Source organism: Muntiacus reevesi, chromosome 11, assembly GCF_963930625.1.
Source record: "Muntiacus reevesi chromosome 11, mMunRee1.1, whole genome shotgun sequence".
Classification (NCBI taxonomy): domain Eukaryota; kingdom Metazoa; phylum Chordata; class Mammalia; order Artiodactyla; family Cervidae; genus Muntiacus; species Muntiacus reevesi.
In genome coordinates this window covers 73,652,558-73,676,901 of record NC_089259.1, presented here as the reverse complement: position 1 = coordinate 73,676,901, position 24,344 = coordinate 73,652,558, and the positions used below count along the sequence as shown (strand labels likewise).

General features: G+C 39.5%; 1 protein-coding gene across 1 annotated transcript in view; it reads right to left on the bottom strand.

Annotated features, from left to right (window-relative positions):
• PCCA (propionyl-CoA carboxylase subunit alpha) overlaps nt 1-24,344 on the bottom strand; it is a 345,865-nt gene that overhangs the window by 243,996 nt on the left and 77,525 nt on the right. Inside the window, exon 7 of the mRNA XM_065902073.1 lies at nt 7,521-7,652. Within this exon, the coding sequence (XP_065758145.1) occupies nt 7,521-7,652 (132 nt within the window). The remainder of the gene's footprint in view (nt 1-7,520; nt 7,653-24,344) is intronic.

Genomic DNA, 24,344 nt, shown 5'->3' with positions numbered 1-24,344 from the left:
ATGAAGGAGACTCGGGTTCAATTCCTGGGTCAAGAAGATCTCCTGGAGAAGGAAATGGCTACCCACTTGAGTATTCTTGCCTGGAGAATTCCATGGACAGAAGAGCCCGACAGACTACAATTCAGAGAGTCACAGAGAGTCGGACACGACCGAGTAACTAACACATTCAAACTCTCTGAGATGAGAATGTAAGGAAGGATGAAAACCCAATAGCTGACAGCCTAACCAAGAAGACACTTATTATGCTCTTCTTGGGGTCTTTCAAGGCTGGAATCAAGGTACGGGCCAGACAGCATTTTCATTTAGAGGCTCAACTGGGGACAAATTCAACATCATTCAAGGGCCTGGCAGAATTTATTTCCTTGTGGCTGGAGAACTGATGGCCCCCCACCCTTTCTGCTGGCTCGGAATGGAGATCACCTTCACTTTGATCCTTGGACGATGTCTGCCATTCACTGCCATGTGGCTTTCCTCAACATGGCTGCTGCCTTCATCAAGCCAACACCTAGCATCTGTTCTCCAGTCTCCCAGAAAAGAGTCTTTTAGGATAAAACACAATTACAAGGAGTGACACTCAATTACTATGCCCTACTAAAGCAAGTGAAAGCAGTGATATTTCATCACCTTTGCCATATAATGTAACTTAATGAAGGGAGTGACATGCCATCACCCTTTGCCATAGTCTTTGAGTGAGGGAGGTGAGGCAAACTGAAGAAGAGGGGATTACACAAAGGTGTGGATGCCGGGAAGGTCCTCAAAAACTTAAACACAGAATTATCATATGACTCAGCAATTCTACTCCTGAGTACATATCCAAAAGAACTTCAAACAGATATTCAACAATATACCTGCACACAAATGTTCACAGCAACAATATTCACAATCACCAAAGAACAGAAATAATTCAAATGTCCACTAACCAATAAATAATTTCTTAACAGAAACAAAAACAAGCCAAAAAAAAAAAACCCCAGTGGTATCGTCATGCAAGGGAATATTATTCATCCGTAAAATCAGGAATGAAATACTGATGCATGCCACAACACGAATCCTGTATTCTGTTTCACTTACTATTAAGCATATCTAAAGTTCTTATTTTCGCATACAGTATTTACAGCTATAGAAGCTTTATTTAATTTCCTTGTAGGTTCAAACTGTCTGGTGAAATTCTTTGTATGTTTAGCTATTTTCTCCACATTTCCCCCAAATTTCTTTAACACAATAGTCATGCTTAGTCTTTTCAGCCAATTTCAGTGTCGAGAGAGAGCACATGTGGGTCTATTCTAATGTCTATTTTACTGTTTGTCTTGGTTTTTAGTAGCTATGTGTTCCCCTCTTTCGGTGCGTCAAATAAATAGGCACTAAATGACAGATAATTTATATACAACAGTGTGTGTATAAACTGTATCTCCTTGAACACTATTCATCCAACAAATATTCAGCCAGCACTCACTGTACCAGGGACCATGCGCAAGTGATGCAGTAAAAACAGCACAACCTTTGTTAGCAAGCAGCTTACTACCCAGAGGCAGATACTTAACCCACCGCTATAGTGGGCAGAAGGATCTATAAAACAAGGTTGCTGCTATACATCTTCCCTCTGTTACCTCCTCTCTCCCTGGATCACTCCAGTCACATAATTCCACAGTTTACTCAACATCAAGTACTCTTTAACCTCAATACTTTGGCACCTATGAACAGTTTCTACTCAGTAAACCTTGTTCTTCTCCCTGATTATCACATGACACACCCTGTGACGTCCTTAGATGGCTTGCAAAACCTCGCTAAAAAATATGAATAAACTCTACCCTAGAGCATGCCCATTCCCGGTTCCCTGTCCTATATCCAGGCACTTCAAACAATGTTAGACAAATAGCATGCACTTGTTAAATATCTACTGAATAGATGAGTAAATAAATAGTTTTAAACATGACAAATGAAGTATAGGGTTGTTGTTGTTCAGTCACTCAGCTGTGTTCAACTCTTAGCGACACTACTGCCTGAAGCTGTCTTTCACCCCAGGCTGCCCTATACTTCACTATCTCCTGGAGTTCACTCAAACTCATGTCCACTGAGTCACTGATGCCATTTAACCAGCTCATCCTCTGTTGCCCCCCTTCTCCTCCTACCTTCCATCTCTTCCACTGAGTTGGCTCTTAGCATCAGACAGCGAAAGTACTGGAGTTTCAGCTTCAGCATTAGTCCTTTCAATGAATATTCAGGGTTGATTTCCTTCAGGATTAACTGGTTTCATCTCTTTGCTAAGAGACTCCTAAAGGTCTTCTCCAGCACCATGGTTAGAAAGCATCAATTCTTTGGCACTCAGCCGTCTTTATGGTTCAACTCTCACATCCATACATGACTACTGGAAAAACCATAGCTTTGACTATACAGACCTTTGTCAGCAAAGTCATGTCTCTGCATTTTAATATGCTGTCTAGGTTGGTCATAGCTTTTCTTCCAAGGAGCAAATGTCTTTTCATCTTGTGCTGCAGTCACTGTCCACAGTGATTTTGGAGCCCAAGAAAATAAAATCTGGCACTGTTTCCACTTTTTCTCCATCTATTTGCCATGAGGTGATGGGACTAGATGCCATTATCTCAGTTTTTTGAATACTGCACTTTAGGCCAGCTTTTTCACTCTCCTCTTTCACTTTCATCATGAGGTTCTTTAGTTCCTCTTCACTTTCTGCCATAAGGGTGGTGTCAACTGCATATCTGAGGTTATTGATATTTATCCCAGCAATCTTGATTCCAGCTTGTGCTTCCTCCAGTCTGGCATTTCTCATGATGTACTCTACATATAAGTTAAATAAGCAGGAAGACAACATACAGCTTTGACGTACTCCTTTCCCAATTTTGAACCAGTTCATTGTTACATGTTTGGTTCTAACTGTTGCTTCTTGTCCTGCATACAGTTTTCTCAGGAGACAGGTAAAGTGACCTGTTATTCTCATCTCTAGAAGAATTTTCCACAGTTCGCTGTGATCCACAGTCCAAGGCTTGAGCATAGTCAACGAAGCAGAAGTAAATGATTCCCTAGAATTCCCATGCTTTTTCTATGATCCAACAGGTACTGCCAATTTGATCTCTGGTTCCTCTGCCATTTGGAAATCCAGTTTGTACATCTGGAAGGTCTTGGTTCACATACTGCTAAAGTCTAGCTTGAAGAATTTTGACCATAATTTTGCTAGCATGAGAAATGACTGCAATTGTCCAGCAGTTTGAACACTCTCTGGTCATTGCCTTTCTTTGGGGTTGGAATGAAAACTAACCTTTTCCAGTCTTGTGGCCACTGCTGAGTTTTCCAAATTTGCTGGCAGATAGAGTCCAGTCCTTTAACAACATCATCTTTTAGGATATGAGATAGCTCAACTGGAATTCCACCATCTCTACTAGGGTAATTAAGGGAAAATATATAGTAGAAGACCTAATCTAATACATACAGTCAAGCAATGCTTCTGTGAGAAATATTTTGTTTAAGCCAAGACCTAAACTATGTGGAGAAGGCAATCAAGAACAAAGATTAAAACAGAATCAACACACCCACGTCAGAATTAGGCACAGAAGTTTCAAAAATCTGAACGATACCACAGAAGATTGGCTCACCCAATGCAAAGAGCAAGCTGACACAGTTTCAGTTTGAAGAGAGAAACACAGGAGAACTATTCAAAGGATCTAAATCAGTCATCACTGAAGGGCTTCTAAGCACAAGCGCATGATCAAATCAGGATATCTGAAACATCACTCAGGTTTCACTATCAAAAAGTAACGGGACGGGACCGAGACTGGCTACAAGGAGAGGACTGAGAAGGTTGGTGAAGCAATCCATACGGTGTTAGCTGGTACCTGGAGTTAGTGTGAGGACAAAGAAAACGAAAGTAATAGATCAGAAAGATATTTAAGTAAGTCTCCGTAGCAGTATTTATCAACAACTCCTGAGTTTCTAGCTGGTGAAATGCTGGCATTTTCCCAGGCAGGAAAGAATAAAAAATGAGACGCTTAGAAGTAGGAGTCAGCAAACTTTTTTCTGAATAGGCCAGCTAGTAAATATTCCAGGCATTGTGGGTCTCTGACACAGTTATTCAACTCGGCCATTATCATGGCAAAGCAGTCACAGACACTTGTAAAGGAAAAAGCATGGCTGTGTTCCAATAAAATTTTATTTACAGAAACAGGAGCTCATGGAGCCACCAAATGGCAGTCCCTGGCTAGAGAGAAGAGGATGAGGTCCCGGGCTTCCAGATTGTTACTTTCATGGTATCTCAATGGCATCAAGTCAACTTGTCTAAGAAGCAACTGGATATGCAGTTCTAAGGTGATATCTTTTTTGGGTTCCAAAATCACTGCAGATGGTGACTGCAGCCATGAAATTAAAAGACGCGTGCTCCTTGGAAGGAAAGTTATGATCAACCTGTGAAAGCGAAAGTCCCTCAGTCGTGTCTGACTCTTTGTGACTGTGAGGCTGTCACGGCTAACGCCATGGCAGGCAGCCTAGATTAGGAGTAGGCCTGGTTTCCCAGGGTAACATAATTATCAGGCTACCTGGAGCCAGCCAATCAACATATGCCTAGCCAGAAAAAAGGGAACCTATCAGGGGAAAGCTGAAAGGCCCACGTAGGGCCAACAAAAATTACCTTGCAACTGTGTAACCAATCCGCTTACGCCAACTACCCACTGTGTAACCAATCCGATTGCGCCAACTACCTGCTGCTTATTTTGACCTAATAAATACCCGAGAGAACTGGGGCTCGGGGCCTTTCGTCCTCACACACCTGGTGAGGGCGGGAGGCCCTGGCTCGAGTCAGTAATAAATTCCCCTATTGCAAGTTGCATTGTTTCGAGGAGTCTTCTTTCCCGACTGGGGACTCGGACTACGGGCAGAACAGTGACCCTGTGGACTATACAGTCCATGGAATTCTCCAGGCCAGAATATTGGAGTGGGAAGCCTTTCCCTTCTCCAGGGAATATCACCAACCCAGGGACTGAACCCAGGTCTCCCAAATTGCAGGCAGATTCTTCACCAGCTGAGCCACAAGGGAAGCCCACCTAGACAGCATATTAAAAAGCAGAGACATTACTTTGCCAACAAAGGTCTGTCTCGTCAAAGCTATGGCTTTTCCGGTAGCCAGAGTATGGATGTGAGAGTTGGACTATAAAGAAAGCTGAGCGCTGAAGAATTGATGCTTTTGAACTGTGGTGTTGGAGAAGACTCTTGAGAATCCCTTGGACTGCAAGGAGATCCAACCAGTCCATCCTAAAGGAAATTGGTCCTGAATATTCATTGGAAGGACTGATGCTGAAGCTCCAATACTTTGGCCACCTGATGTGAAGAGCTGACTCATTTGAAAAGACTCTGATGCTGGGAAAGATTGAGGGCGGGAGGAGAAGCGGATGACAGTGGATGAGATGGTTGGATGGTATCACCAACTCAATGGACATGAGTTTGAGTAGACTCCAGGAGTTAGTGATGGACAGGGAGGCCTGGCGTGCTGCAGTCCATGGGGTCACAAAGAGTCAGACACGACTGAACGACTGAACTAAACTGAACTGAAGGTGATATCTAGAAGAGACAACAGGTCTGAGACCTGAAACCATAAAAATAAGTTATATTGCTTAGAATGAGTCTGTACAATAAGAGAAAACTCAGAATAAAATCAACATTTAAGGGACAAAATTAGGAAAAAAACATCAGCATGAATGCTAAGAATGAAGCATTTAAACAAGCCAAGAATACAAAAACAAAACTAGAACTAAGAGTAATGTGCCAGAAGTATTTCAAGAAGCAAAGAGTAGCCAAGAGACTGAAAGGCTTTGAAAAGATAGAGATAAGTACACATTGTACAAATGAGATAAGTACACAGTGTAACATACATACGACACAACATGTTAGCACATAAAGTTCTCCTGATCTCTAATCTCTGAAATTAAACTATGTAAGCTGTTGTGTAAGCGCCCAGAAAAAATTTCTGAGGAAATCCCTGTCCTACTTACACTTTTTATAGACCAGTCACTGAGGACAGTTTTATATTGTAAAAGATCACTGATATTTAGTCAACTATAAAACTGTCTTAAAGTAGTTCTTATTTTGTACTGTTTTTATTTTTACCTGTTATTTTTCTGTGTACTTTAGGACCCACATACTTGGAAAAAGGAATACTCTAGATATTAATAGATATTAATTAGAATACTTCCTGGTTGCTTAAAAATATATATATATCACACACTGGATTTTCCGAGAGGGAATGGTTCCAGTAACCTTCACAAAAAAATGTCAATCGGAATGAGGAAAGGAGAAAGATGTAGACTACAGCTAAGGGGTAAAGTGTGAAAATGGAAGTGAGTGAGGACAATTCTTCTAAGGCTATGAAAGGAAGGAGAACTAAGGCGGCAGCCGTGGTGTGACCAGAGGTTCCCGTGCTCTCAGAAGAGGAGGAAGGCAATTTCTCTCCCTGCAAACTGGATGCACCACGGTGTGAGGGACCACCGGCGTCTTTTATCACCACGAGCTACTCAGTCAGCTCAGAGGTCAGTACCTTTTTGACTGACTGAGTATGTTTAACAGCAGAGATAATGGAAGGGTGCTAAAAGACAAGGAGAGTTTGAAGACATGGAAGAGAGAAAATACCATCAGTGACGACTGCGGCCCATGAGGGCAATACAGCCTGCATCTGGGACCTAAGAGGAAGAACTGGCTTTACGGAAGATGGGGAATATCTATTCATTGTATGACGAAAGAAGAAAAACAATGGATGATTACGTATTAAGGTAAATACAGGTAAATATGGACCAGAAGTTGAGGATATTTCCTAATCAGGGGCCCAGCTTGCTAACTATCCTGTAATGCATGAAATAACCCAGCACAATGATGAAGAACTGCCCAGCTCAGAAAGGGCAGTAAGAAACACTGAGCAAAAAAGGTCTTGCAGACTAATTCAAATCACAAGGTCAAAGTCTACTAAGGGACTCTTCTCATGAGAAAAAGAATGACTTAATTTTTCCTTAAGGGTGGGGAGAAGCGTAGAGAGGGAGAAGACACACACTCTGATTTCTGCCTTTCTTCCTTAGAAGCCTTCCACTGCTGCAGAAGCAGTTGGGTTGAGGAGATGTCCTTGGGATCTACAGTGACACACAGCCATACCACTCTCCACCAGAAACAAGTGTACAACTTATGTTTTATGCATATGGACAGGAGCTCACCGGAAAGATACAGCAACATCATGTTTCAAACATTAAATAAAAACCACCAATAAATGAAATCCGTATATCTAACAGCACATTTCTTTATCACCAAGTTTTCTCCTATGAAAGTCAAATACTCATTAAATACAATGCTTAAGTGGCTTCTTCCTCTTTTTAACTTATGCCATTCAAAATAATCCAAGTGTAAACAACATGGATTTTTTTTTAATCCAACATGAATATTTTAAAAAGCAAAAACTGCATTTTATTTTACACTTTGGACAAAATGTTTGACCTCAGGACATGTACTGGAAAGATTAGAGTAAAACAGTTTCTCACCTTGACCACTCCATCAAAGCCAGGGATTGTGTTAACCTTTGCTTTCTTAGCTAATAATTTGCTTTCAATCTTGTCACCCATGGCTTGAATAGCATGTGTATCAGGTCCAATGAAAATGACATCTTCTGCTGCCTGTGGAGAAAAGCAAGTAGAAATTTGTAACAAAAACATTACAGTGCTTGATATGGAGTCACAGTTTAATAAGAATAAAAACTCGTATGTATATTTACTAGTTACTCACAGGCCATAAACAACTTAAAAGCAAGCAATTGAGCCAACACGTTACAATATATAATACAGTATTTCATACAGTTTAAGTGCACAAAGATACATGAAACAAAGTCAGGTCAGAGAAAAATAACTAAAAGAACTCCTATGTGATATTAACAGTAATCTTTGGAAAAGTAAATTCTATGGTGTTGGAGCTATATCTAGTACTCTGCCACCCAATCTAAACAGTAAATTCACCTTTCAAATGTCTTACAAATCTTTGTATTCTCAATGGCCCGCAGCACAATGCATTTTCAATGAATACCAACTCTCTGTCAGACTTTGAGCTGAGTAGAGGGGATAACCTGGATGAAAATCACAGGATATCAATTAATTCAAGAGGACATGAACAGATCACCAGTACCTCAGAGAAACAGACAAATTTAAGTATGGAATGTTAATATCCTTGTGACTACAAGAAATGAATGAATAACACAGTTGCAATTTACCAGGTAGAGTTAATGGTTTCAATAAAAGCCACTAAAATCACATTTAGTTCCCCAGCAATAGGTTGATGTTACTAAAGTAAACAAAAAGCTCATGGACACTAACATGGAAGAGAACAAAATACGACGGAGTTAGTGCCACTGTAAAGCACGGTCTAGAGAAATAAAGAAGAGGTTTGCTGAGGTAAAGGAAGCGGTCACTGGGTAAAGAATTGAGGTTAGACAGGAAAAGACAAAAATCAGATGGCATGCAGGGCATCACTGGAATAAAGTGCCTAACTGCTGATTCTCTCACGACCTCTGGCCAGGTTCAGTATAAAGAATAAATCATATAATTAACAGCTCACATTCTATCTACTGGCATTGCAGCCTGAAAACTCTCTTGGCTTCAGAAAGCAGCTTCATTTTCCAGATGGAAATATCATCCAGAGTAGCTACTGCAGTGTGTTGCTTGGTTGCTCTCCACCATCGTGGGCAAAGAGGATTAACCCCAGAGACGTCTGCTCCTTGGAAGAAGAGCTATGACAAACCTGGACAGCATGTTAAAAAGCAAAGAAATTACTTTGCCAGCAAAGATCTGTACAATCAAGCTATGGTTTTCCCAATATTCCTATATGGATTTGAGAGTTGGGACCATAAAGAAGGCTGAGCACTGAAAAATTTATGCTTTCCAATTGTGCTTCTAGAGAAGACTCTGGAGAGTCCCTTGGGCAGCAAGGAGATCAAATCAGTCAATCCTAAAGGAAATCAACCCTGAATATTCATTGGAAGAACAGATGCTGAAACTGAAGCTCCACTACTTTGGCCACCTGATGCGAAGAGCTGACTCATTATAAAAGACCCTGATGCTGGGAAAGACTGAGGGCAAGAGGAGAAGGGGACGACAGAGGATGAGATGGCTGGATGGCATCACTGACTCAGTGGACATGAGTTTGAGTAAACTCCAAGAGATAATGAAGGACAGGGAAGCCTGCGTGTTGCAGTTCATGGGGTCACAGAGAGTTGGACATGACTGAGCAACTGAACAACAAGAGCAGGAGGTGCAAGGACAACAGGGAATCAACGAAGGGAATATATGAGGAGATAAATATTTGGGAGATGATATGACAATTTCAACTTTACAAAGGCTGAGCCAGTCAAGTGTGGGATAGTCAAGTGCCTATGTTCAGGAGACAGACCGAGACGTCTGGAGGTTATAAGACCTTATAAGACATATAAGGTTATACGTCTAGGCTAAGATTTGGATGTCTAAAGGCATCTAATAAGAAGAAATTAAAGACTGTAGATAAAGTCACTCAGATAAAATGTACAGAAAAGCCAATGCCTTTAAACTCAGGCACTCACTCTGACCCAAAAGCAAAACAGAAGAGGAATTTTTAAGATTCTGAGTTTAAAGCCTCTTGTGTGTGACAAGGGGGATAAGAGGATAATAACCACCTTGCAAGTTTGAAGGAAGGATTGAATAAAATAATAACGTAAAACAGGAAGCTGAGTGCTACAACTATTCGTTCTTGTCTCTTACCCAGAAGTCCTGATAAAGAGAGAACACTAGAATAAGAAGACAGCTGGGTTCGCAGGACCCCATATACATTACAGGAACTCAAAAACCAGCTATCACAAGCATCACTACGAAACCGTTAGTCACTCAGTCGTGTCTGACTCTTTGCGAACCCCTAGACTGTAGCCCGCCAGGCTCTTCTGTCCCTGGGATTTTCCAGGCAAGAATGCTGGAGTGGGTTGCCATTCCCTTCTCTGGGGGATCTTCCTGAACCAGGGATCAAACCCAGGTCTCCTGCGATGCAGACAAATTCTTTACCGTCTGAACCACCAGAGAAGCCCAGTGTTACTACAGCAGAATGCTAGATAAGAAATCTCCTCAGCTGTAACTGGTGCTCATAAAGTACGTCTCCATCGAATGCTTTTATGCAGTTTTAACAGAAACTCATTTTCTTAACAAAAGAAAACAGTATGTGAAACCCCCTAAATGTAAAGCACATAGAAAACTGAGCCGCTCTGTTCGAGGGGAAGTGACAGTAGGACCGCACCCCATATACGCTGTGTCTCTGGAAGAACAAACTAGTCGCTTTGCACTAGAACAACAGTCATGCACACTTCTCTTTATCCCACGCCTGCAACCCAATAAATGCTAACTCAAGAGGAAACGATCATGTTTCAACTATCAATTGTCTTTCCAGGTTCTCATTTTACTTGCTAAGATGGAGGAATTTTTATTATAAATTCTGTTTTAAATACCACTATGCCAGGCAGATGTAATCAAGTAATCAGAATACCTGCACAAAGAGCTGAAGAAATAACATAAATGAGAACATCCAAAATACATTATGATTATACAGTAAAACTTCTGATTAACAAGAGCCCAACGACCAGGAACCACTGATTAACCAGGCTTTTTTCGTGCATTCTAATTTGAGGAAAATTACTCACCCCAAAATGCAAAATGACCAAGAAAGAACACGCACATCAGGCATTTAGTGACTATTCTTATTTCTGTCCAACACAAAGAAACGGCTAGCGGCGCACTGAGTGACTACTCAGACGGAAGCTTCAGTGAGCTAACTTCCTCTTTATCTTCTTATGTTTTGGTAGTACTCCCTGGGTTAGCCTTTAAATGCAATTATGGCAAATTGAGACAGCAGTATCATAGCTCCTGACCCACCTCATTCTTTGACCAAAAAAGCAAGGCTAAGACGTATGGTAATTGCAAAGTGACAAAGCATGTTTCAGAAGTCCTAAGTTTCTGACCAGAGTCCTTTGTGTGATTTAGAACTTAAGGCCAAAATTTATGCACTAATAAACTTTCAATACTCCACTGTTAACCCTGTATCTTTTCTTATCCGTTTTCTTTAATCACCAGTAAACCTCTTTGACATGACAAAGTAATAAAATTTACTTCTCAAACTAGGCTTTTCAGGGACCGTTTAAATTTACCATGAATGACAAATATAATACCTAAATACAGGTAAATGTATAATGGTCATGAAAAAGAGGAATTTTTTTTAATCATCATCACGTCATTATAGAGATACGTTAAAAAAAAAATTACAAAAAGCTGAAATCACTGCTCCTTATTGCAAAAAAACAAAACAAAAGATTGTTTTCATCTTCTAAATTCTGTGATTTCATGGTTCTGGTTGTATTTTGATAGAAAAATGGGGAAAAGAGTTAAGTTTGAACAATATATTAGGGAAACAGATTTAATTTACAATAGGCTTTATGTTATGAATGAAGGACAAAAATAATCATCTGTAAAAATTAGAATGTATGATATATAATTCATTCTTAGAAATACCATGATAGTAAATTGCTATACTATGAATTCAGGTTCTTTTTTTCATGTATACATCTTAAACTCATAAAGAATTACTACTTGGATAAACTGTAAAACCAGGGTCAGACAGACAGGAGACATACCTATGAAAAGACTGCCAAACTGCCTAAAGGACCTAGATTCTGGATTTCAGTTTTCATTCCCTAATAAAAGAAAAGAGAATTTCTAGTAGAAAAGGCTAGTTTCTGGGCCTTCTCTGATGGGGGCAGAGAAGTTAGCACATGAGATTAAAAAAAAAAAAGAAAAAAAACTGAGTCAGTGAGAAAGCTTTCAAAAAATTAATATAGTTATCTCAAAAGCACACATTAGATAAAAACGGCTACCCACTGAATGTGCTGATAACAATAAGAGCATCAAAAAGAATAAAAAAATTATAAGGTTAATTCATCTTTTCAAGACCTCAGAATAAATCTTTTCCTGCTATCTCTGTTCAAATATTTGAACTTCTTAGGCATGTTATCACTGATTTTAAAAACCATATAGCTCTTTTAAAAGCAATATACAGGAAAACTAATTTCACACATAAAACTAAGCAAAATAAAAGTGTCTGGGTAAAATCCCATACATAGTTTTTATGAGAAAAAAACGAGAACCAGAATAACATCCATGGAGGAAAAAAAGCATGAGAAAGACATGGTAACACAGCAGATTCTCAGAGTGTCACCTACCATTTCAAACAAACTGAAAGACATTTTAAAATAAGAAAACATAACCCTATATTCAGGACAGAAAAAGAGACAGATGTAGAGAACAGACTTTTGGACTCTGTGGAAGAAGGCGAGGGTGGAATGATCTGAGAGAATAGCATCGAAACATGAATATTATCAAGGGTGAAACAGATCACCAGTCCAGGTTGGATGCATGAGACAAGTGCTCGGGGCTGGTGCACTGGGAAGACCCAGAGGGATCGGGTGGAGAGGGAGGTGGGAGGGGGGATCAGGATGGGGAACACATGTAAATCCATGGCTGATTCATGTCAATGTATGGCAAAAACCACTACAATACTGTAATTAGCCTCCAACTAATAAAGATAAATGAAAATAATTAAAAATTAAAAAATAAAAACACTTAAAAAAATAAATAAAGGTAATGGACCATCAAAAATAAAATAAAATAAAATAAGAAAATGCGAAATAACATAAATTAGAATTAGAAATGCTCAGAAATGAAGTGACAGACCTAAAGATAGAATTAGAAAGGCAAAATAAAATAATTTTGGAAATCAAGACTAAACTAGAGGAAAATTAAAGTGAATAAAGAAAACAAATAATGCCTTATAAGAGATCGGAAGTCAAAGGAAGAAACTTAAAAAAAAAAAATTAAGATCCAAGAGAAAAGGACAAATATCAAAAATAAAGAACATCCAACATATGAATAAGAGGAGTCTTTGGGGGGAAAAAAACTAAGAAAAAATACTAAAAACCAAAACTCAAGCAAATTTTCTTAAAATTGAAAGTAACTATTAAACATACCACAGTCTACTTGAAAAATTCAACCCAGAGCAAACTGTACCATGATACATTCCAGCAGGACCACTTAAAAAGGAAAAAAAGTGACTTGTTCAAAGGAGAAGTGTAAATTACCACCAGATTTGACAGCAATAAATCATGCCAAAATATAATAATGCAATCCACTGAGTAAGATATTCAAGAAAAGAAAGGATGAACCAAGGATTTTAAATCCAACACAACTGACTGCCAAGTATAAAGGGCAGAGAAAATGTAACAACAAGCAAGAACTCATGACCTTCTCCTGAGGAATCCAAACAGAACAAGGGTTTGCCCACTAGTCTGTGGGCCAAATCTGGCCTACTACCTGGTCCCAAACAGTCCACAATCTAAGGATGAATTTTACATTGCTTGTATTTTTAATTGTTTGGGGAAAAAAGTTTAGGAGTGCTATATCACAGCACGTGAAAACTACATGAAGCTGAAAAACAGTTTTCCTGGAGGAGAGTCATGCTCCAGGCTTACAAGTTGCATGGCAGCTCTCTCACTCCCAGGACAAGACTAAGAACTCGTGACAGATCACACGGCATACAAAGCCCAAAGTACCTGCTCTCTGGCTCTTTACAGAAAAGGTTTGCCCATACTAGAGAATGAGCTTCAGGAAACCAAAACAACTACAGACAGTCTGCAGTTACTCATAGAACCAAATCTAAATGAAGGCTAAGAAGAGAACATAAATATAGCAAGTGGAATAGTTGGATTTTCAGGCATTATGAATACAGTAGAACTATTTTTGGAAGTGTAGGAGAATAGGGAGATGTGTAAAACTTTTTCAATTTTTCAGTAAATTTTTATAATGGTATTATAATTGTTATCCTTTGCTGTGTGTGTACTACTGACAAGTAATTAGGAGGTATTTTAATTTATCATTTCTTCTATCCATGAAAGTCAGAATTCTAACTACAGAAGGATAAAGATACAAGTTAACAAAGAAGAGGTTAAGTAAGAGTTCTATAATCATGAATTTTAGTTGAAAGTATTGGGTCAACCAAAAAGTTCATTCACGTTTTCCCATAACATCATATGGAAAAGCCCAAATGAACTTTCTGACCAACCTAGTATTACTGTGTAATAATATACCTATATAATAATATTACTACATAATAAGTAGTACCTAGTATCACTATGATCACAGTTCATATTCCTATCTCACATAAAATACAGGTTATATTTAATTATAGTTTGATATCATGTAACACATACCACATATTACAAAACTGTTCCATATTTCATCGATGTAGATGTTTTGTTTATTATATCTTATCTATATTAGATGTTAAATTTGTGCTATATATACCCTACTTGGGGTTGAGGTCAGCATTACACCTAAATACATACATATTAACAATATCGATGTCATACATTCTTTTAATATAACACAGTTAATATAACATAAAGTATATGTAATAAACATGTGTAACATGAAACATGTTAAAATTCTAGGAATACACATATTTTATTTGCTTTGCCTATAAATTAAAAGGGCCTAGAAACAACTATTAGCAGCAATGACCCTGCCTGGCACCCAATGGTGGGCTCCAAATACCATTAAAAGAAACCAATGCATCTACCAAAGTCACCTGATTAAAGGCCTGGAGCAAGAAATACAGTACTTGAGCCTAGAATATCTTATCAGAGCAGAGAAGCTATAAAAGATTACGAGGGTCAAGTCAAGAAGATCAGGCGCCAACTTAGGCACACCCCACCCCCCACCCCGCCCAAAGAGTGACAACCGGAGCTTCACTAGTAATTTCAGCAGACTTAAACCTACAGAATACGTCTCCATCTATGACTTCATAGTGATGCTTTTACAAAGAACTGGTTAACTTTGAAGGAAGTTAACCAAGTAAGGAACCAACTTATTACCTCAAAAACCATAAACAAAGGTAAAGAATTATACACTATCTTGCTCTTTCTATATGAATTCCACCACTAGGAAACCAAGCAACGAGGGGAAGAGTTTCTTTATAAATATACTCTAATCAATTAATGCAGAATTAAGATATCACCATTTTTGCAAACTAATGAAGGAATAGTAAGCATCAAAGGCTGCTTAGACCTGAAAAAGCATTAACAAGACTCATGCCTCCTACAGTCTTGGTCAAAGGAACTGAACTTGAGTCTGGCAACCTGGATTCAGAGATGGGACCCGCCTGCAGGAAATGCTGAATGGTGCCATGATTACACACCATGATTATCCAATCAGCTAAGTCAAGACTGAGAGACACTCTATGGGTCAAAAAGCCCAAGGTTTATCCAACAGATAAACTGTAAGGAAGAGAAATACATGAGAGGAGAACCTATGGCTTGAGAGACACTTAGAAGATATGTCAAAATTGAAAGACACGGGCAAGACAGATCACAGGGTCCAGGGAGGCACGCTTGAACAATAAGATTACTTTATAATGCCAGGAAAGGATTACTGTAAACATCAAAGCAGTGGGTATGTACAGGGCGAGGCTGGAGGTTGGGACTGAGATGGGTCACGTGGACAGGCACTCTAGGATTGGGACAGACGTCTGACATCCGAACCTATATAATGGTTACAAGATTATTTGCCTTAACCAAGCCCACGTGTGTTCTGCGTAGTTTTCTTCTGTATCTGCCTTTTATTTCCAAAATAAAAATTTGAGAACATGTTCAGAGTAGCCACCAGCTTATAGGAGTAAAACCAACACTGGGACCAGGAAGTGAGATGTTGCTCAGACCAGCTTGCTAACCTCTTCAGGGACCTGTTTTTGGCTTTAAAGAAAGGTAGGGGAAGGGAAGGAGGTAGAGAAAGGAAGGAAGAAAATGAAAGAAAGAGATGAAGGGAGGAAGAAAAAGAGACGGAGGGAGGGAGGAAGGGAGTGAGGTAAAGAAAGAAAGGAAGGAAAGGGAGGAAGGGAAGGAAGGGGCATTCTCATGTCTGGCTGGAAGGCTTCAGTACATGGTTATTTTGTACAAACTGAACCTGATGAACTGTCAACAACTGCTGCCACTATAGGTAAAATGCAGCAGTGATGGAGTAGAGAAGCATCACCTTTGCGGGCTGACACCGACAGCATCCAGCCTCGGCAGCATCACTGCTTCCAGAATACGCAGATTGTGCTGTAGGGATGAGGTCCAGGAAGAGCTCACAAGGAGACTGGAGGAAGGGTCGATCTGGGATTCCGTCTGACTAGTTCTTTGCAAAGAAAAAAAGACCTTCCTGTGGCCGTGAGCACCGCTAAAGTCACAGGTGAGCCTGGAAACGGCATTTTCTGAGCAGTGGAATGCTGGTCCATCAGTGGAGGATGACCAGGCTGTTGTCTAATCTGGGATGAAACCAGAACCCTTCGGGGAGAACCCATCCTCCAGTCTTCCTCCTCTCCCTTTCACTGCCTTCACTTCACTGCCTGTGGCAAACCGTGCTCGCTGTGGATCGGGTGCCAGAAGCTGCATTTCATTACATGTTTGGTCCCAGTGGGGCTTCCCTGGTGGCTCAGATGGTAAAGAATCTGCCTGCAATGCAGGAGACATGAGTTCTATCCCTGGGTCGGGAAGATCCCCTGGAGAAGGAAACAGCAACCCACTCCAGTATTCTTGCCTGGAAAATCCCATGGACAGAGAAGTTAGGCAGGCTACAGTCCACCGGGTCAAAAAAGGTCAGACATGACTGAGCAACTAACACTTGGTCACAGTATATTATACTATATTGCAAATGTCACACATGCAACCTACAAACTGATTTATTTAGTTTTTGCTTCCAATGAGACCACTTCTGATATTTGATGCAATGTTACTCACCTTTTTTTTTTTTAAGTTAAAACCAAAGAACTCAGTTCAGTATCAAGAAGGAATTTCAGCCAAGTTGGCACTTGGGCTCTAACAAGTTACTGTGTAGAATATTGAAGGGTTCTCCTCTCAGTTCATGACATCAGTGCTGAAACCTGTCTGGGTAGTTGGCTTTGAACCTATACTCAGGGTACTTTTCCAAACAATGATTAGAAATAAAAAGGAGAACATTTGAACACAGAGATGGGAAAAACATTCTTAGTGTAGTTTTCACAGTCATGGGTAAACGCCAGTCGGCTGGGTCTTCGCCCCAGTATTGGGTACAAGGTGTGCATGAGCATTTACTGGGAGTCCCAGGCTGTAGAGTGTGCACACTCGAGAAGACCAGGATACGGACCCTAATTCACTTTCCTCCACGCTGACTCCGGCGCGTCCATCAGAGAGGTGCAGAACCACCTGGAAGAATGTTCCATCAGCCCCCACCCACTACGTTTGTAGGAGTCCTTTTCTTCAAGAGCTAGTCTGCTCATTGCAAATTAGGAACCCAATTTATGGTGATTCATTAGGATAAGAATATTACGGAACTTGACTGTTGCCGGGGGTGGACAGTGGAAGGCGAAACAAAGGCTCTTGAAAATTCTCAACATAAACTTATAAACCAGCAAAGTTCTTCAATTTGTTTGGGATGCTAACTGCAAGATCAACCGAAATCTAATGACATGCTTACAAACTGTATTTAACTGAGGGTACACTGTATATGCTGTGACTTGGTTTAACCAAAGGAAACTGTGTCCTTCTCCTGTGATATGACTAGTATCTGGATTTCATTCAGTCTAATGTATATTTTGTATTAAGTGTATACTTGGTCCAATGCACTCAAGTAAAGTTATTACTTCCAGATGATACCCACGTACAATATTTAGCTATCGAAACAGAACAGTGGTAATTTTTCACACTGTAACAATTGGCAGAAGTCAGGTTTTCTAGTTAAGGAACATAAAACCTTGTTTTTCATGCATAGGAAGTGGACAAAAGAGCAATAGGACAGTTTCTATTTCTAATATTTGACAGTGGGATGGTTTCCATTTCTATTCTTCAGCTATTGTCAACTCAAAAATACTGTTAAGTGCCTTTTACTAAATGATGTGGGTTTCTGACAAAGGTTCTTAGGGCAAAGAAAAGGTTTTTATTACTAATAGAAATCATTTAAATAAACAAACTAAAAATATCTAAATATCTTTGTGTTGGGGGGGTAAACTTTTTAAGCTCAGGTGGAAAACATTCTACAACAACAGTAATAATGCCTTAATTAAAGATGCAGGCACAACTGTGAACTTCTTGTTGAATTTTCATAGAGACTGACCTTCTTACTTGATGTTTGAAATGTGTAAATAATTTAAATAAATAAAATAAATTTAAATAATAAAATAAATAATAAACAAAATTAATGATTTTATTTAAATAAATAAATAAAATAAACAAATCTATTTAAATAAATAATAAATAAAATTCTATTTAAATAAATAATAAATTTTAAATTTGTTCATATAAAATTATTAATGTAAAACCTTGAACTCTTAATCATTAAGTACTAGATTGAACAAACTATGACACTCATGATTTGAAGTCCCAATTGTCTAAAACCCATAAGAAATTCTATTTTAAACACAATAATTACATAGGATTTAATTACTATTTAACAGGACAACCTGTGGGAATGTGTCTGTGTTCCAATATTTCTAATAAATGTTACTGTAAAATGAAATTTTTTTAAAAGATGCAGACACAAATGTTAAAGTATTTCTTCTAGATATATTTTTTAAGAGGATAATAAGCTTTATAATTAAATATGGTTGTGTATTGGTAAGGTTCTCCTTATGCAAACTGGTCATAGGAATTATTTCATTATGAAATGTAATTTCCTTCCTTTGCACGTCACATGAAATACTTTTATATCTCAACAATCTGGAAATTAAAAATGAGTTGCTTTCATTTCTCCCTGATCAAATTATTTTTTATTGTTTCATGAATACTAAAATTGACTGGTACTTTTGTATTTTTTTTTTGTTTGTTTGTTTTGTTTTTTTTTTTTTTCATATTTAAATATATTTTTCTTCCTTCAACAAAACAGTACTGGAACACTTCTGAGCAATATTTTGTGCTATGTCCTGGACATACAGAAATGAGTATGACTTTTGAATTGAAAACTAATTTTTCCCAGTTCAATTCTGGAATATACCTTATAACAACTATGGAATTAGATGAGCAAGTTTACAGCTTAAGTCTTAAAAAAAAAAAAGAGATTTAATAATACTTCAATTAGCATGAGGGAATGTTAATGTAGAGGCCTCCTGGCTCACCTTCCTGTTCATTCCTCACAAGCAATTAACATTTACTGCTGGTAGTAAGCTGGTAAAACTGGTGAAAGGCTAGAGATTTTGTGTTTAATCCAAACATTAGATATTAACTTTAATTTTTAAACTTTTTCAATTAGTCTGGCACATTATCTGAATTATGTACTCTCTTTTGAAAACACGAGTTTCTTTTAAAAATTTGCTACAACTAGAAGTCCTTCCACACACTGTACTAAATTTACTGCTTTCTGGAGCACGTCAAGTTTTCAATACCACCGCTGGATGGAAATAAGAGTCATATGGTTTGAATAAAGCATGCTCTACCTATAGTGAGGATAGTCTTTTTTGTTAGCACATTTAATTGCTGTGTTCTAGTACAGTACATTAGAAAGCTTATTTCAAATAATGAATGGAATGCAAAAACAAAACCAGCAGAGATCATGATGTTCAGTTAATTGCCTAGAGTAACTAAATAATTCCTCACCCTACTCGGCATTAGTCTGAGTGGCCAACCTGTTTCTTTCACCCTTTATCTCGGTTATTAACAAGGATGCAATGAAGAGAAAGTGACAGTAAGATGTAGCGGAATGACCCAAGTAGAGATGAACTTAGGTTGGAAATAATTTTTTAAAGTTTGAAGGGAGTAAAAGAATGAGGAATGCATTAACAATAACAATGCTAAGTATTTATTTACGTCCTTATTTAGCACTGTCTGGGAAAGCACCGTAGTAAGGCACACATTACCCTAAAAACCACTTTATAGACAAACATTTCAGTCTTCAGGTTCCAGCTGGTTTACAAAGTTAGGAAGTCTTCAATTTATTCGAGAATTACACATATTAAATAAAATATCTTACTCTAACGTTCCATAGTTTTTTAAAGTTTCAAAAAGTTTTTCACTGAGGTGTACTTGATTTACATTATATTAGTTTCAGGTGTACATTTTTATAGATTATAATTCATTTATAGTTATTATAAAGTAATGGCAATATTTCCTACACTGCACAATATACTCTTTTAGTTTATATACTTTATACACAGCAGTTTGCACCTCTTAACCCCCTACCCCCTACTTCGTCCGTCTCCCATTTCCTCTCCCCACTAGTAACCTCTAGTTTGTTCTCTATATATCTGTGAGTCTGTCTCCGTTTTGTTATATTCACTAGCTTATTTTTTTACATTCCACATATTAGTGGTAATATCAAATTATAGTATTTGTCTCTCTCTGACTTATTTCACTAAGCATAACATCCACTGGATCCACCCACGCTGTTGCAAACAGCAAAACTGCATTTTAGCTGAGTGGTGTTCTATTGAATATATATACCACATTTTCCATATTTATTCATCTGTTAACGGACACTTAGGACGCTTCCATATCGTGGCTACTGTAAAAAATGCTGCTATATACACTGGGGTGTGTTATCTTTTCCAAATTGTATTCTTTAATCATTTTTCCTCAAAAAAAAAAAAAAAAAAAAAAAAACAGGGCAAAGAAACCAGCAGGACATAACTAGTCATCTCTACTTAATGTGTCAGCAAAACTGAGATCTGAGGGATGCAACCAAATATCCACCACGCCTAAATAGGTGAAGTGGCAGAAACAAGGTTAAAGCCCAAACCAGCGTTTTTTATCTTCAACTCTGCTGCTTCCTCATGCCTTGGGTTCAGGGGGCACGCGCTGACTACTGCGGAGGGTCACACGTCTCCTGACACGGCTCCAGGACACACCTATCACCCCAGCACCCACAGGACTAGCGCCTCTTTCCACCCTCCAAAGCATGCTAGTTCGGACTAGTCTGGTAGTCTAGTAGAACTATACATACCAAACATTAAAAACAACAAATGTAGAGAGTATATAGAGGCACTAAAAAGGTAAGAAAAAAACCAGACACTGTGAACAGCCGAGTCAGGGAATCAAGGAAGACGTCACGAAATGTGCAGCATTTGAAGGGAAAAAAAGACAGTTTGGATTTTTAGGATTTGAAAAAGCAGCATGGGAAAACAAACATTTACGTATTCAAGAGAACAACCCACTGACTGGTCTGTAAAAGGTTTTATGGTCTCTAGAGAACCATGACTCATCTAGAGAATCACACAACCAAAGGTCTCCTCTCTTCCTCTTAAGCCTTACAGCAATCAGATCTCAACTGCATACTTCAGTATACACGTACAGCCCCTCTCCACATACCCGCTAAGCACCCACTCTGCGTCAGGCACCGTGTCAATTCGAGGGAAACGATGATGGAGAGGACAAAGATGTACCGCTGCCCTCTTTTACTTGACAAACCAACTGGGAAGACAGGATATACCAGGAATTAAAGTCACAAAACAGCCTGGCTGCCTTGACACCAAAGTACAGTAGCATACTCTGGTAAAGGAATGGTAACTAGAATAAAGAATACAGGCAAGGAGACTGTTAGTCAAATCAACCCAAGTTTACTGTGATGATACTTCTACATACAAAGTGGCAATAATGCAACTGTCAACAGCATGAACAATAAAAAACAAGGGAATTCTTCCCAGATAAAAATATCCCCCCCTTGGCATCAGAGAATTTCCCCCTTCCATTCAGATTTAAATACTGCTGCAATTTTAACATCCTCAGATCACCTGATATTTCTTTCTCAGAAAGTCTACCCAGGGCCTTTCTAACCTGCTAGATAAATGAGACTTGGGAATGCAATTTTTGCCCTTCAGTCTAAGTCTTATGACTAAAGAGGGGGTAAATTGACATCACATATAATAGATGAAGAATCATTTTATGCCAACTACATAAATATTAACTTCAGCAAAATTGTATTCTTACAATGTTTTGCTAGCCAGTGTGAGTTCCATCAAATATATACTCTCACCACCTTACATGGCCTTTTGAAGTTTTTGAGTTATGACTGAAACCACCTATAAAGCCCTCACTTCCCACGGCTCTTGCATCACACAGAACAACTGTCAGGCAGGGTTGAAAATTATATTCTTGTACAAAAGAAAGGCAGGGGTTTACCTGATGGCTCAGTGGAAAAGAATCTGCCTGTCAATGCAGGAGATACGGGTTCCATCCCTCATCCAACAAGATTCCACATGCCGAGCAGCAACTAAGCCCGTGGGCCACAACTACTGAAACTAGACTCCAGAGCCTGGGAGCCTCAACTACTGAAGCCCGCCCACCCGAGAGCCTCTGCTCCCCAACGAGAGAAGCCACGACAACGAGAGGCCAAGCACAGCAACTCGGGAGCAGCCCTCACACTCCGCAACGAGAGAAAGCCCGAGCGCAGCAGTGAAGACCCAGCACAGCCAAAAATAAATACACTGATGTTTAAAAAAGAATGGAGGCAGGAATTAGAAACAGTAGAGTGTAATGGTTGAGAGTAGGGGCTGTGGAGGCTGCCTGAACTCCCAATTCTACCGCCAACTACATGGTCGGCCTCGGACAAGTTACTTAACCACTCTGTGCCTCAGTTCCTGTATCTGGTAGGGTTAAATGAATTAATCAGTGTAAACCACTGGGATTCCCAGGCGGCACTAGTGATAACCTGCCTGCCAGTGCAGGAGACATAAAAGACACGGGTTTGATCCCTGGTTCAGGAAGATTCCCTGGAGAAGGAAATGGCAATCCACTCCACTATTCTTGCCTGGAGAACATCATGGACAGAGGAGCGTAGCGGGCTACAGTCCATGGAGTCATAGAGAGTAAGACACTGCTGAAGCAACTTAGCATGCAAAGCACATAGCACAGAGGGAACCTAGGGAGCTGCTATCCTGTTGTGAAGGAATCCAGAAGTCACAGTTCCACAACTGTTGGCTGCTGAGGTCTCCCCACCCACCTTCCCATGTGCAGGTGTTTACATTATTCCAAGAGTCTCAGTCCTGAGATGGTATAACCCTTCCTAAAGAAGCTAAACTTACCTCTTCCCCACACCTTTCACCTCCTCCTCTCACCCTAAAACCCTGCTCTCCTGTAAATCTACTTGTCCTTCCACCGCATGGCCAAAGTTGAGGCAGGCAAGCAAGCCACTGTTCTCAAAGAAGCAAAGATGCTCTTCAGATGAAAGTTAAATCCGCCCCCCACACACAATTACAGCAACGAGTCAGCTTTGGTAAAAGAAATTACAAAGAAGCTAAGTAAGCACAGACAGTGTTGGAAGGCAGACAGAAATGAAACCATTGTGCACGCCACCTTGAGGAACACAGGCTCTACAGACAGCAGCAAGCCACAGAAGAATTCTGAAGTATAGGAAATCATCAGTGGTCCAGGTGAAAGAAATGAGGGAGGAAGTAATTTGACAGTAGCAGAAATTCAGTGAAGAGAAAAGCAGTGAGAAAAGCTGCAATGATATACCAATTAACAGTGGACCCGGCAACGGATTTAGGGAGGATGACGGAATTCGGAAGCACAAGGGAAGGGGAACAGTCAAAGTTGACTATAAGGTTTGCAGATCAGAAAACTTAGACAGGAAACTGAAGAGCAGGTTTGGTTACAAGGATAAGTTTCATTTTAACTTTCACATAAGTGACTTGTTGGCAGGCCATCCGGGGGAGACTTCCATAGGAGACACTCTTACATGGGATGGAAATGTCTTCAGTAAGGCAGATACCAAGCCAAATACGATTTCCTGTGATAAACTACCCGGAACTTGAAACCTTAAACACCCTTATTGTTGTTCAGTCACTGCTGTGTTCAACTCATTTGGTGACCCCATGGACGGTAGCCTGCCAGGCTCCTCTGTCCATGGGATTTCCCAAGCAAGAATTTTGGAGTGGGTTGCCATTTCTTTCTTCTGGGGATCTTCCTGACCCCAGGATCAAACCCATGTCTCCTGCACTGCAGGCAGATTCTTCACCACAGAGCCAGCAGGGAACACATTTACTAGTATAATCACTGCTGCCACGTGCTGCAAAGTTCTGGGAGATTTCAAGTCGTTTCCTCATGTTACTACTCCCTTAAAACTTCATTTCCAATACAAAAAGGGTGTTTTGGAGTACTACTCTTCACGCTATAAATCTCTGTCATTTAGAATGTTTTTCAGTTTTCAAAACTGAATTTTGAAACAGCAGTTAGTCAACTTGACCAAAGACTTCAACTCTGATTTAATAATGCTATTTAATAACAAACTTCAAAGTCTGAGTTTTTAGGTTCAGTATCC